The 15,427-nt window shown below is 37.2% G+C and overlaps 1 protein-coding gene across 7 annotated transcripts in view; it reads right to left on the reverse strand.

The window, feature by feature from the left end:
* Window positions 1–620: 620 nt before the first annotated feature.
* Window positions 621–15,427, reverse strand: part of ACSL3 (acyl-CoA synthetase long chain family member 3) — a 55,630-nt gene continuing 40,823 nt past the window's right edge. For 4 of the 7 annotated variants that reach the window (XM_074877707.1, XM_074877710.1, XM_074877709.1 and 1 more), the window contains 5 exons: window positions 14,324–14,398; window positions 13,157–13,348; window positions 11,781–11,895; window positions 7,133–7,290; window positions 621–4,869 (listed from right to left, as the gene is read on the reverse strand). In XM_074877707.1, the coding sequence (XP_074733808.1) occupies window positions 4,706–4,869; window positions 7,133–7,290; window positions 11,781–11,895; window positions 13,157–13,348; window positions 14,324–14,398 (704 nt within the window). In that variant the 3' untranslated portion in view covers window positions 621–4,705. The other 3 variants (XR_012630013.1, XR_012630012.1, XM_074877711.1) reach the window with 3 other exon arrangements.

A 15,427-nucleotide genomic window follows, 5' to 3' on the forward strand; every position in this document is an offset into this window, starting at 1 on the left:
TAATTTTCCTATAGTGGAAAAGCAGACTTGCCGGATAACTAGTGTGCCTGCATTCACCTTGAAACTGTCACATTTGTTTTGACTATCTGACAAGACTTGAAATTACAGTTTCAAAGACGCAAGTTGGCTAAATTCTCACTACATTAGGTATCAATCACTTTTACTCCTGACCTGGCAAGCCTTGCACATAAGGGTGATATTCCAGATATATAAACTCACTACCAGCTATATTAACGTACAGAAAAAAATACATCAGCAGTATCTGTATAGCACAAATGGCTGAGCAGTCATCCAGAATATTCACTACCCTCAAAGCACAAGCACACGGCTATTAACATAGAAAACTGTCAAGATACCAAACACAAGCAATGCAGGGATGGAGCCTTTTGCACAAGGTTACCAGCAATGCAAGGCAGGGAGCAAAGTGAAAGGACGGGCCCACCACCAAATGGGTTTCCCTGGTACAAAACGTTTTGAACCATCCTAATCCACTACCCTTCTTTAACAGCCACATACTCAACTAACATGATTTAAGTTCACTAATTTACAACCATAAATTATCTAGGCTCAGACAGATAAAATTGAAATGCTACTTAAAAAACTGGACATACGGGGCCTGATTTGTGAAATTAATTTTATTTCTGAAACATGATATCCAATTACAAATAAATAATTCATACAATATAACTCAATTAGGATATACAATGTTCAGGCAGTTCAGAGTAACAACCAAGATCACATTGAAAATGAGCTTACATTAAATAACCAATTACAATAATATACAATTGGTCATTCAATTAACGTTTCAGCCTGGTCCTGGGTGTATGCAAGCTGAAGATTGTTCCTCTTACCAGTAAAGAAACAGATGTATGCAATTTTATACCGAGTCCGAAGTAGTTAATACATCACATTAATAAAAATTAAAAATGCTGCATTGCCTAAGTGTAGTTTTAGTACAGAATAAAAGCTTGTGAATTTTAGCAGGATAAAGGTTATTGCAAAGGAGTATTACGTCCTATAGCAATTTCTGCATAAACTTACAAGCTTTACAGGACATTTTTAATGCATGGTTTCAATTCCATAACCTTCTCTGCACACGATCTATAAAACTGGTAGGACATAGGTATGCATTATATTCTCAGTTTCAGTTGTACATTGTTCTTCATTTCAGCAAAATATTCTACTGCTAAGATACGGCTTCCCATTGAGGTATGGTCCTGCTTTGTGTAAACTGCAGTAGCAGCAGCAGCGAACTTACACTGTCTCTTCTGACATGTAATTTTTAAATTTCCTAGCCTACTCCAGAAACACCATTCTCTGCAAAGAACACTTATGACATCTAGATTGAATTTAGCCTAAAGTCCTGAAATATTTTTAAATAATGGTAGGAATTTAAAGGAGATTGACAGCATCCTTGGTATTTCTTGGTCAGTCATTTTTTATAATGAAATATGTAGATTTTCACAACAGAATAAGTAGTTACAATTTCCAATGAATCAGAGTCCTGGGCAGTTCATATTTACAAAGGCTTTGTTAAAAATCCCCCCCTTTTGGGGGCCCCTCAGGTGAGGTATATGCACCTTGTTCTCAGTTTGAACTCAGCAAGACTGTTTGAAAGTTACAGCTCTTTCCATTACAAAATTCCCCACATGGAAGCCGTTACTTCCAACCATGTGCTTTTCCTAATTTACTCTACAACTGTCCGCAGCCTTTAGGACATGCACAATACATTCCAGCAGGTACTTTTGTTCCTTCTTACACTGGGCATGGGAAGACAGAAAAAGAAAAAAAAAAAGAAAAAAAGATAAAGACCAGGTAAATTCCTGGCTGGCATGTAGTGCATCTACACAGGGTTTCAAACTCCCCTGGAGTTGTCTTTCTGCTCAGCAATGCAAGAGCACAGGGTGAGAACATGGTGGCAGCCAAAAGTATCTGACAGGCATAGGAGGCTACAGGGCTAAGACCTAAGACTGCCAGAGCAAGGAAGCCCTACACCTGAGCAGCAGCTGTGACTTACCATCCCATTACAGCCCTGCTCAACTAATGAAAAGCGTGGGCACCCACAGGCCAGGTGGCCTCAATAGGACATGGAAGTACTCAGAATCTAGCAGTATTAAAGTCTGTCTTTTGTTATAAATCAAAAGAAAAAAACACCATACTCATCACAAAGATTTTAAGCCCATACAAATATTTTAAAAGTCTTTCTATCTCCAATGCTGAGACTAAAATCAGTGAACTGCTTTTATTTTCACATTCTGTAGAAGAAATAAATGTGCACAATGAATCTGATGTCTAAAGGAGGAGGAACTATATATATCAACATCCATTTTAAATAAAAAAAAACCTGAACTGTAAAATCAAATCCAGTTACACTGCAACCCAATCTTGGGACTGGATTAGAAGAAAAATTAAAACTATTTCCAAACCATTTTAAGTTTCATTTATGCAATTTATCCAAAAGTGGATTTAAACCCTTAGCAGAACAAAATACTAACTTCAGATTTCTTCTGAATCAATCAAAAGCAGATTTTCTTAAATCTGCACAATGCACCAAGTGATATACATAGTACTTCAGCAACTTATTAATTTCCACTAAAAATCACAAAAAAATATTTGAGCAATGTACATCCTTTGCTGAGCACAAACTATTTAAGAACTTGTTGATGGAGCACAAATACATATTTAAGTATTAACAATATCTAATATATGGTGTGACACTTCCCTACAGACTTGGCAATTCCCACATTTGCCTTCTTCAGTCATTTTCCAACGTTAGTCTTATTTCTATTTGCCAGAAGGTTTTAATTTATGATCTAGATATCTGAAGGCATTAATCTCATAAATGCGGTTTTGATTTATTTTTGTTGCTTGTATTTCCATTTGACTAGATACACCAAAATTCAAATGGTAACAGGTTTTCATAGACACCAGCAAGGGAAGTCCATGAATAGTGGGAGAGATGGCAACATAACATAAAATACAGCACAAATCTTCTCACTGTTTCATCAAAACTCAAGTACAGAGAACCTACTTGATAACTTTCAGCTCCTATGAAACTGCTTTCTATAATCAATGGAAAGTGTTCATTTAAATAATATTTCAGATTTTTTTAAAATGAGAATTTGTATATCAAACATCTCCCAAAACTCCCATGTCACAAATGCTAACGATCAGGAACTCCCTCCCCCAAACAACGCTTCTGCCTTTCAGAACTGCTATATGCTACCATAGTAGGGTACCAAGTGAGCATCAGGACCTTGATTTTTAGTACTACAAGTAAATGATACACGAGAGAATGATCTCCAAATTAAAGCCATTTTAATATTTGCTCCATCACAAAGTTGACTGATTTATGTCTTTTCACATTCTCATGTAACCCTGATGAAAATACTCTTTCCAGAAATATTTTGAAAATAAAATTCACATCTGAAACAAATCTAAGCACTCCTGCTGAAGAAGAAAGGAGCCCCCATAGTTCTTCCAGCAATATTCACATATCTATAGTAAAACAGAAATTGAGTCTCCTTCCCAAAGTAAGAACTGGGTGTAACAAGCCAAGCAACATAAATAACTCTGGCTGAGAAATAATTCAAATATCTGTTTTTAAAGCAAAAAATGCTAAACAAAAGAACACAATTAATGGGAGATTTTTAACGGCACAAAGGGCAGCTAGGCACTGTGTGAGCTGAGAACATAACTGTCATCATGACTTTAAAAATCCCCTCTGTAAGATTTGGGTTGCAGCGAGGGCAGAACAGGGGTCTTGCCAGACTTTGACAAACAACTAAAGAGCAAACCCAGTGTAATGTCCAAACGTAATGAGAAAAGACAAAAGTTGTTACAGTCTCTCTGCTAAAAGGACACTGTCAAACTTACAAAGTTTTAAGTGAAATTAAAGCTGAGAGTTCTTATTAGCTCTACACAATTCAACTACTGGATGAAATGGTCATGAGCTATTTAAAAAAGGAGTTTCTGTATTTGAGAGATTATCCTTAGTTTTAACTTCTGCTGTGTTAATAGCATCTTTTCTATTAAATGAGCTTTAACTAACACCTGCAAGAGTACCTGCCTTTATGCAGAGCTGTGTCATGACCATCTTTTCATTTTCAGATAAAAATAAAAGTAACCATTAGGCACATATTGAAGGTGTATTACACAAGCTGGAATGTCAAACATTTTCTCCCTCAGATTTACACAGAAAAACAACACAGCAGCAAATAACCTGGTCCTCTGTTCAACAATGATCTTGTTACAAGCATTTTCAATGTACACAATGTCACAACATCAATACCTCCTTATCTTTAAATAATTAGGTAAAAAAAGGCCCCCAGTATAACCATTTCTTATATAGCCAAGTTCTCTCTATATACATCCAAATTTTAAAGATACAAATAAAACTATACAGAATTTATAAATGTTTAAAAACTTGAGGCTTCAGAATCATGGTTTCCCAAAAAGACTCTGGAAAATCCACAGACTGACAAGGTAGCAGAGAAAACTGGAAAAAAGGAGACAGACACAAGTTTGCTGCCATAACATTTTACTAAACTTGCCAGTCATCATGGTGATGTTATCAGAAATAACAGTTTAAGCTGCAAATGAGGAATGGTGGTTTTGTGTGTTGATCTCAAGTGTTGAGACAGGCAATTCAAGTATTTCCTATTTGATCCAAGCTCATTGTAGCAAAGTGGTGCAGAAAAAAGAATTATTTTACATTTTTTCCATACATTCGATCAATGTCCATTTGATAGTATGCCGTAAGCTCTTTGCGTTTTAGTTTGAATGCATCTGTCACTAGACCAGTCTCAGGGGTCCAAGGATCAGGGCTCAAACGAATTTTTACTGGTATTTCAAACTTCTCCAAATTAGCTGTAAAAATAAACATTTTCAATACAAAATGTAAATGTAACCATTTTTCTACAATTAAGCACAAAAGGAGAAACTGTATTCTCACACAGAAAAGCACATGACATAAATGAAGAAATGCTCCTCAAACCCCCCATATTTGCTTTGAAAACCAGAGTGACAGGATCCACCAGTAACTGTTCTTCAGTTTCCACAGAAACATGAAATAAGCCCCAGCTGTTTGGGTATCTGTGCTGCTCCCTAACTTCAGAAAAGCCTCAGTGCATGGAAGTGACATCCTCAAAGTATACACTGTTGTATCGGTGTTATGATACTCATCTGCTGGAGAGAAAGTCTTAAAATCCATACTACTTAAGCTTGAGAAACGGGGGGCGGGGGGTTGTGTTTTTTCCTGATAGTCCTAAATTGTTCAAGGGAAGTCAGTTCATATGGTAGCTGTTCCCCTTACTGAAACAGAACAGTGCTCTGCATGTTATACCTCTAGCACAAAACACTATCATTTGCAAGAGCTTCTGCTATGGTTTCAGGCATAAGAGAAGAAAAACAACTAAAAAAAGTAATCAACAGATGGGCAATGTTAAAAAAATTAATTTATTTTCAGGTTAAATAAAAAATAATACACAAATGTATAATTATGCTGCGCAACCTGCCATTTTTAGATTTTCCTGTGCCTTTTATTCCCCTTGACATTAAATCACTGGGTTTGGGTTGTTTTTGGGTTTTTTTGCAATTTAGCACTAAAAATCATAATATTACTTTAAAAGTAAAGCCTATGATACTAAAGTGAAAAACAAAAACAAATATAAAAATAACATCAAAATGTGTAGAAATGCCTCAGGATTAAATGAAATGTTCCATTTCATCAATTTTAACAGCATATTTAATTCTCTTTAGAACAGTTAGTGCTGCACAAAAAAGAAAAGCAACTTTCACATGCTCTCCATTGCAGCAGCTTCTTAGAATGACTTTGCCCCTATGCTCCAGGCAGTGAACAAAAATGGACTACGAGACATGGGGCAAGGAAAAATGTCTGCTGCAGTACTGAGACTGCACACATCCTAAGAGTATGCTCCTGTAACAGAAGTCTGCAAATCTACTAATCAGAGTTTAATATATTGACAAGTAATATGTAGAAGAGACAAAGATTAACAAGACAAAGATTGTCAGAAGCATAAAGTTATCCAGGGTAGAAAAGGCGAGGACAAATTGCAAAGATGTGTAGAAGGGACATCATGATACTAAGCAATTGCAAAACAGCAAAAAACATTAATTGCAGAAAAGTATAAAAGACAATGCTATGAAAAACAAATTTAACATCCACAAAGACCATTTAAAAAACATTCTGTTGTCATAACTGACAGCTTTATGAAAAAAGCTCATTGCTTAGTAATGGTCAAAAGCAAAAACAAGGCAGAAGTTATTATGGAAGAACAAAATATCACTGTGCCACTGTTTAATTCTGCACCAGAATAGCTAAATAGATTACAACCAATTAACACAAAAGGATACAGCTGAAGGGGAAGTATAATAGACACTGAAAAAAGTCATGACTGCCATTGTGAGCATTCACTGCCTCTTCCCATACAAGAGCTCGGCAGAACCAAACTGAACTAGCAGATGGCAGGGTAAAAACAAACGAGGCATTTCTTCATATGAACATAGCTGAGCTATGCAACTCTGCCACAAGATAGTATGGTTACTGAGGCAGAATATTTACATAACTTCAAAAGGCAACTAGAAGAGTTAATGGAAGAAAAGTCTACTGAAAATTATTAACTACAAAGACCCTGCTTTCATGTTTAGGAAATCCCTCAGGTGCAAGTCACTGGAAGCTAGGAGAGCCCCTGTCACCATGGGCTTATTTCAACTATGCATAGATATGCAGCACGGGAGACTGTATGATATCCAACACACATATCATGGATCTACAGATGACCCACATTCTTTTGGACCAGCAGCTAAGGCCAAAAGATGCTACAGGATATCATAAAGAGAGCCACACATACACAAATATATATAGGGAACTGAACTGAGTTTGTTAAGTTTGGCCTGGTTTTATATTCTTTCCTCAGCTCTTGGCCATGGTAAAAAAAAAGTTACGTGAACCAAAAGGACTGACCCAAGTCATGTTTTGTTGTTCGTTTTTTTTGCATGAAAATTTCACTTTCTACAGATTCTATGGAATATATACACTCAAGGGCATATTTTTATCTGTTTCACAGACATTACAGTCCACAAAGTTAGTACTATCTACCCAGCTACTTACCTGCCATGGCAGCCTCAGCTAGCACCTTCAGTACCTCTTTTTCCATCTCAGGACTATTACAGATCTCTTCCCAGGTTCCTTTAAATCCTTTCTTTCGAGCTAGGTCTGCGAGCTCCTTTTGATTTGGCACAACAAATCCAATGACATAAGAATGGAAACTGAGAAGTATAATGTACTTTAGTATGAATTTTGTAAAGTTAACAAGTCTTCAAAAATAACATTTCAAGTTGAGGGGTTTGCACTTCACACAGAGATATTGCTCTTAACAGTTGGCTTTTGTTCACCTGATAATCTTTCTGAAATAGTACACAAATTACATTTGCCTGCTTAAAAATAAGTAGAAAGAGAAGCTACTTACCTTACAGCAACTGGATTGCTTCAAGGTGTGCTGTCCATATGCATATTCCACTGTGTCTCATGCTCAAAGCTTTGGGGAAGCAGTACCCATACGATGTCAATGCGCCCTGCCTCTCCTCATGTTTTGCTTCCCGGTATGAAGACTGGTGTGCGGCTTCCCTACCTCAGTTTCCTCTCAACTGCAGAATCCAGTTACTGTAGAGGAGCAGAGGACTGCAGTGAAGAGGGGTTGGAGAGCAGGTTGTGGAATGAGCATATGCACAACACATCTCAAAGGACGCCTGCTTCTGTAAGGGAAGTGGCTTCTCTTTCTCTTTCAAGTGATTGTCCATACGCTCACTCTACTGCTGTCAATCTTTGTCTGCTCCTGATATGCCCAAAACATACGAAGCTGTGATCTCAAAGTCTTTGGAAAACACTGAAGCGCAATTCGCTCTGAAACAGCTATTGAAGATTTTTCAGATGGTGTAAACCTTAGGGAAAACATGAACAGAACCTCACGTGGCAACTCTACACATTCTAACAAAGCAGATCACAGCATCAGAGAGCTGAAAGCAATCTCAGATGATCATCTAATTCACTCACCTGCCTTGAAGCAAGGTCAGCTACATCTAACAGATGTTTGTCTAACCTGTTCTTAAACATTAGGCAAACGTTAATGCAAATGCTTCATTATTCTTAGCACTGGTAAGCTGTTTCTGACGACTATTCCTGACTCTTTCTCTCTGCAGTTTGCATTAGCTGTATTTTCATATAGCCATTAGTCAGATGTTCCTCTCCTTTCCACAGAAGCCATTGATTTGTTCACAGACTGTTACTATTTTTTTTTTCTTCTCACCTTTCTAGTCTTCCTTCCTTTCTTAAATTTCTTTAGGAATTTAAGCATTGTCCTTTCCTCCTAAGTCATGCGTCAGAGATCTCTGACCAGGTGTTCCCATTTTTCTCCTGGACTCTTCTGAAGAGGTCCACCTTTTCTGAGGCATTGCATGTGGAACTCAGACCCTTTAATGCTTGGTAGAGCAAAGAGATCACTGTGCATATCATAGGCTGTACATCTGACTATGCCATATTATTTACCTTCTTATAACAGCATGGCACTTGTTGACTCATGTCAGCTTCTACAGAACTGCTACCAGCTGGTGGTCCCCATCCTGTAGTTTTGCAGTTTATTTAGGTGTAATTCTATCTCCCCCCTTTAAACTGACTGCTGTTTTCAAGCAAATCTCTATCGAGTCAAGCTTGCTCTGAATTCTAATCCTGTCCTCCACTGTACCTTTGGTCCTGTACCACCTTAACCGTCCAGAGATTTATTAGATCTTTTCAACTCTCACCAGACAGATCAGTAATGCAAAAATATAGAACCTTAACCCTGGTATGGAGATAACTTTAGTTTATCCTTGAAAGTTTCCAAGATAATTTCAAAATACTAACTTTAAAATACCCTTTTGGTTACTGTACATCACAATTTTCTCCTTTGTTACTGGTATGAATTATAATGGGCATCTGACAGCAGCTGCAAAGACTGTCCATTACAAATACAGGCTCACCCGGCATCATCTGTCAACAAGCTTTGCCTATTGGCTGACTTGGAACCATTCTCATTTTCCTCTTACTAAGAATGTACGTACAGAAAGACTTCAGATCAACCCCAGTATCACTTACGGCTTGCATCTCACCCTCTGTCTTTGCCTCTCTCTGATATACAGCATATACAAGTAATCAGTTGGCTGGGTAAGCCTCAAACTTTTGATTCATCTAAAATTCAGCCTCTTGAGTAGAAGCATACTTCCTTTGGACAAAAGGGTTCATCCAACTATGTTTTTTTCCTAGAAAGAGCACCTTAGAACTTACAGCTCCTGGAACGTGTAGCTTTTCATTCTGTACCACTAAGTTATATCTTCACTTGTTGCAGTTCAAATGCTAAAGCACTGTTTGTCTTGAGAAGTATCTTGAAGACTGGATCTTCTCTCTGGAGCAGCTACTTCCCGTCGCTGCTACTATTTCTTCTGCAGATCTTCTGAACTTGCTAGCTTCTTCATAATAGCAGTAAGAAGGAAGACATTTTCAGAATTTGGACATGAGGACCTCTCCTTATTCATCTCCTCCATGCTAAGAAATATTGCTGAAATGTGTCTCTTGCACTAGGCATCCTCACTCCCTTGTTGTGCTTGAGATCCTACCCAAGTATGGCCCTCAGACCTATGGTAAGAGACACATATAGTGGCACTACATGTCTGTATCACCATTTCTATTCTGTAAAGCCTGGTCCTTATCAGCTCTCCTTGAGCCTCCTGCTGAGAACTCCCTTGGTTTCTTTGCCATGTTTGCTCATTCCTCAGGTAACTGAACTACTCATTTTCCTGATGTGATGCTTGAGACCCCCTGAATGCATTTTGGACGGGTGAAGTGCTGATAAAGCAGTAGGAGTCTCCTCTGAAGGAGCTCTGATCATGATTCCTTTCAGCAAACATTTTATTCCTTATCTCACTGAGCATTTTGTTTGAAGTGGTCAATTTAAATGGTTTTTGAAGCAGTGATATCGTTCAAACACTTTTGATTCCCTACTACCATGTTCAGAGGAGCTTTGCACCCCAAAATCTAAGCTCACAGATATAACCCCTTTGTAAAAGTCTTCCCTCCTTGTCCTTTTACACATGGAAGATAAAAAAGCTACGAACGAATGAAGGACTCCTCTTGCATATGAGACCACCAAGGCAAAATATAAGGAGAGACAGGATATAAGAAAGGTCATAGGCACTGCTAACAAAAAGTCTCCGAGCTCACGCTGCTGAGTACATACCCACAATGAAATGTGCATATGGACAATCATTCAGAGAATCTGTATTACATGGCTACTTATGTCAAATTACACACATGAAAGTATTAAGAAGAAATACAGCAGCAGCATAAAAACCAATCTGGATCGTACTTGGACTCTGTTTGTAAACTGCTCATAGGTTTTCCTATTTTTATGTAACAGACAAGACACAGACTATGAGAGTCAAGTGCCTGTCTGACAAGTGCATTTTAGCCTCCGATGTTATGCTGACCTGGCAAAATTAACACAGAATTTGATAGTACAATTCCAATAGTGAACTTCAATCCTAGAACAGCAGAAATCACCATCTGTAGGAACCTATTTTCTCCACAGACTACAGAGGGTGCTCAGAACAGGCACATAACCTCAGACAGTCAAAGCAAGCAAAGATGAGACTTGCCCAACAGGTCAAAACCACAAATAAAGCTTAATATAACGGAAGTTTTCTCAGCAGTGGCATACCCAATGCATGTTAGCCTATTAATCCAAAACTGTCAAAAGTGAAGCTACAGGATTACTACCATTAGTTAACACACAAAAATACCACAGAGAACCAGGTGAACAAACCAAAAGTTAACTTTTTATTTATTACCACTGAGCAATTCTCTGGTATGCTTGTCTTGGCCTTTTTCAAAGTTATCAAGTCGGGCTTTTTTTGGCTGTACTGGAAATCAGAGTATTTCTGATTGTTCAGAAGCTCCAAAATGACTTTCCAAACATCAAAAATGACAACAGGAAACAAAGACCACCGGAATTATATTTATACATGTAAGTCTATATTATGCATGGGTAAGAAATTCTAGAAATAGAAACTTAAGACACGTTTGAGCCCTGATATACCTAATTCACTAGTACATGTGGAAAGCTAATAAAAAGGACATTTGACCATCATTTATTAATTGTGTGTTTGCATAAAATTTACTCAGTGTTTTCTCTCAAGTTTCAAGGCTTCTGCTGGTGTACTTCAGGGGTTAAAGAAAAGTATTTGTAATGCGCAAGACAGCTTCTGGGCTGTTGGTGATTTTTTTCCCCCCACCTTTCTCTGAAGTATAACAGTACTTCCTCTGAACAACAACAGTACTTCCTCTGAAGAACAGGTCAGGTCAGAGCTAAAAACAGCAAGGAACAAGGTGTCCTAGGGCTTCTACAGGTAATAATCTCTAAAGTGCTTCAGTGATGTCTGTTATGAATGCAGTCAGCATTTAACTGCTTTTCAGACTGGGAAAAAGGGAATGGAAGAGTGTCATTCTTGGCATTTTCCAATGAATGATGAAAAAATGGGAAAGGAAAAATAAAAACATTTCAGCTGGTTTAATTTTGATAGAGAAAAATTATTCCATTGTATTATAAGTAAAATACTGTTTCAACTGGTTTATAAAATTCCACACACATTCAGCAACAAAAAATTTTGCTTATGGCTTCAGTAGGACAGACAAAGAATATAGCAATAACAAAGCATCAGCTGCCTCTTACCTGCTTGCATATGCACAAATATTATCTACCAGTGGAAGATTCTTTAGAGCTGCTTCTACTTTGCCAAGAGAAACATATTCTCCTGCCTGGAGTTTTACAAGATCTTTTTTACGATCTATTGAGGAAAAAAGGAATTAAATTTTAATTACAGAACACAAAACTTTAGACATTGATTTTATACTTTTCTGAAATGTATGTATAAGTGCCAAAAGCCAAGCTGACTCATGTTTGGTGAACGTACCAGAAACATTTAATACCAGGTTTCCAGGCCTTGCATTTAATCAATCTGTCCCTCACATAAAAACAAGACACATTTCAATTCTGTGCATTTTCTGCCTTTAGAACAGCACTTCATATATTATAGCACTGTCATGTGAATGGAAGACAACTAGGATTATGCAAAAAACAGTGTTTGGCTAGAAGCACACAATTTGTGCTGTCTGGTCCAGACGCTAAGGCAGGAGATGCACCATTTGGTGACATTTTGTTATTTATTCCCAGGCTAAATCTGTATTTAAAGAGCAACTGTCCACCTGTTATTTGAAATGCAACAATAGGAACCGCAAATTAAGCCCAAATTACCGGAGCTTATTGTACATAGCCCCAAAGAAGGCAAAGCTGACTACAAGGCCTTACCCACCCATCTGTGACAGCAGCCAGGAGTACCTCTCCTTTGTTATACACCTTCCTGCTGCTTTGTGCAACCAGACAAGGTAGTCTTGTAGCTGACATATTTGACCAGTGCAAGGCAGCTGCAATGGGACCTATGATTCTTCTCAAATAATAAGGCAGATAAGCTTAGTTTTCAGGATTAAAGAGCACCCTGAATCATCCACTGGCTTCAAGAGAGACACCTGGTAGTTTAGAGGGCACCTATTTTTGTGTCTGCAGGTGTCAAAGAATTATGAGCCTGTCACAGGGTTATGTATAACACCTTAATATATTTTTGCCCTAGTTCCTTTATGATAAAGGGATATTCTGATTATAAAGAATGGCAAGATTAAAAAAAGGCTTATTTAATCCTGAGCACGTTATTACCAAAAGAGCTCTTTCACTGAATCAAATTCTCTACTTACAAAATTATAAAATGTAGGGCAGCTTATCTAGCTCAATTAGCCTATATTTAACTGTCTAATTACTAACCAGTCTCACTAACAGAGTGGAGTCAATGTTAAGACTGTTTTAAAAGGAAGCAATTGTTTTAAAAATCAGCTTTTAAAACACACAATCAAATTGATATTAACATATCAGAATTTCCCTGGAATACATGTTAGTGCTTCAGACTGCAGGCCAAGATACAGAGATTTTTGGTTAATTACAGTATTTAGCAGCCCTGAAAAATGTATATATACGTTCACCTGAATTTATTAACTCACCAATAATTTTTAGACATCCATCTTGATGAAACTCTCCAATGTCTCCAGTATGGAGCCACCTCTGCCCATTCTCATCAACACTGAAATCCTTTTTGGTTCGTACTTCATTTTTGTAGTAGCCCACAGTCACATTTTGCCCTCCAATAAGAATCTCACCTCTAGGATATGGTTTATCACTGTTGTAATATCCACCTAAAAGTACGGGTTTTATTAACAAGAATTAAAATACATTCAAAGCAAGAATTCCTGTTATTTTTACTAGTTAAATATAGAACTAAACACTTCACTAAGTCCTTAGCCAAATCTACCACTTGTTACCAAATAGTTCAGTAAGAGAAGAGGTGGTTCCAATTCTTTTCAACATATAAACAGCTAATCAGCCTGTGTGTTTACAAACAGTGAAATTCACACACACACAAAGGGCAAATGACACCTCTATGCAATCTTTCTGCTAGGACTAACAAGCTCTCAGCTTCATACAGGCTCAAATAAAAAAATATATCAGTTTTGCCTCAAATTTAGGAAAGAAAAAAACCTACACGGTTTCATATTAGCCCAAAACATCCTAAGTATTATGTATTTCTACTGTACAATACATAAAAGCCTACACTGAAAGGAAATCGCTTAAATACATTTCAAGCTTCATTAAATATATGTTATATAGCACCCACTAAGTTTCTATTCCATATGCCAATTTTTAAATTATTTTCTTAATATTAAGACTATTTTAAAATATTTTTAAATGGCATACACTTCAGTTGAAGTCTCCTGAATCCAGCACCTGTAAGACAACACACAAGACCTGCACCCTGTCCTGCAAGAATACTGATCTAAAGCAGAAAGGGGTACAGTGCTGTATACATTTATACAATCAGAGCGACTGGAATAAAAGAGATAGTATAGCCAGAGTGTCATAATACAACCTAGTCAAAATGTCACTTGCCTTGATAGTTTCCATCTAGATATTTGTACGTTTAAAAACCACTGAGGGATTTATTTTACCATTTTTCTCCTCCAAGATCAAACTTTTACAGGCAGAAGTAGCATTTAAAATGTAAAAAGCCAAGAAATAGTCTTCTAATTACTACCACCGAGCAAAGCCCAATAGAAAAATAGCTATATAAAGTTCTTACAAACACAGTATACTTTAATCACATAAATTCTCACCTTCTTCCCAGTTCATTAACTTGATTTCACAACAGACCAAAGGTGCTCCCACTCTCCCTGTAGTGTAGTCCCAAACTAGAATTTAAAAAATAGCACTTTTCAGAAAAAAAATTTACCAAAACTGATTAGAAAAATCTTTCTTGCCATTCATCTTATTTAGTGAAAATTAACTGTTATTTATTTCTGAACTTTAATTCATAGAATATAACTTCCAAGAGAACCAATGGATCTATCAAGGTAATACAGGTAAAATCCTTATCCTGCAAAGAGAATAGATGGCTGTATTTAGTCGTATCGACACAGCTTTGATAGTAAACTGTCCATGTGGATCACGCTTCGAAAGTGGCACAACAGTTTTAGTGTTTGCTGAACTCTGAAATAAGTAGCAATATTTCATAACCATTCAGATATTCTATATTTTGATTCACCTTCCTGAACTCTCAATCCCAAACACTTCTGCATCTGGGCACCTTCCCAAAAGAGCCTTACTGGAGACTACATCACCTGTATTACAGTTCCACTTTTTTTTTCCCCCAAGCTACTGAAGAAGCCATTTCCAAAGACTTCTTGGAATAAAAACCACATCACAGCAGTTTGTGTATCACAAAGGAACATAATACATGTTCTACAATTCAGCATAATCTAGCAATGAACCTTAGATACTCCTCATACAACTCCTAGGTAGATCACACCATTGCCAAAAAATAGCAGCTCTGACCATTTCTGCCACCACTGAATACGAGTGACATTTTAGGACTAAAAGGCAAGTGAAACCATTAAGTTCTCCTATATGAAATTAAAATCTGGTGCAGGCTTTTGCATTCCATTTTTTATTTTCCTAACGTCTCAATATACTCACCAAAATTAGAAATAATTTATTCAGTTCAACTGGTAACTGCAATAATGCCAAATCCCATTCACACTATTACAGGTTTCTCTATTGCAAATGAGAACATTCATTTTATACATAGGTCACCAGCTTTAGCACAATGTGTCAAACTTAGTACTCCTACTGTTTTATACATTTATGATTACAAGTAATTCTCTGGATTCCTCAATTATGTTTGGTGGCATACACCAAACAAAGAGACTGTCAAAGATGGT

Source organism: Strix uralensis, chromosome 9, assembly GCF_047716275.1.
Source record: "Strix uralensis isolate ZFMK-TIS-50842 chromosome 9, bStrUra1, whole genome shotgun sequence".
NCBI lineage: Eukaryota > Metazoa > Chordata > Aves > Strigiformes > Strigidae > Strix > Strix uralensis.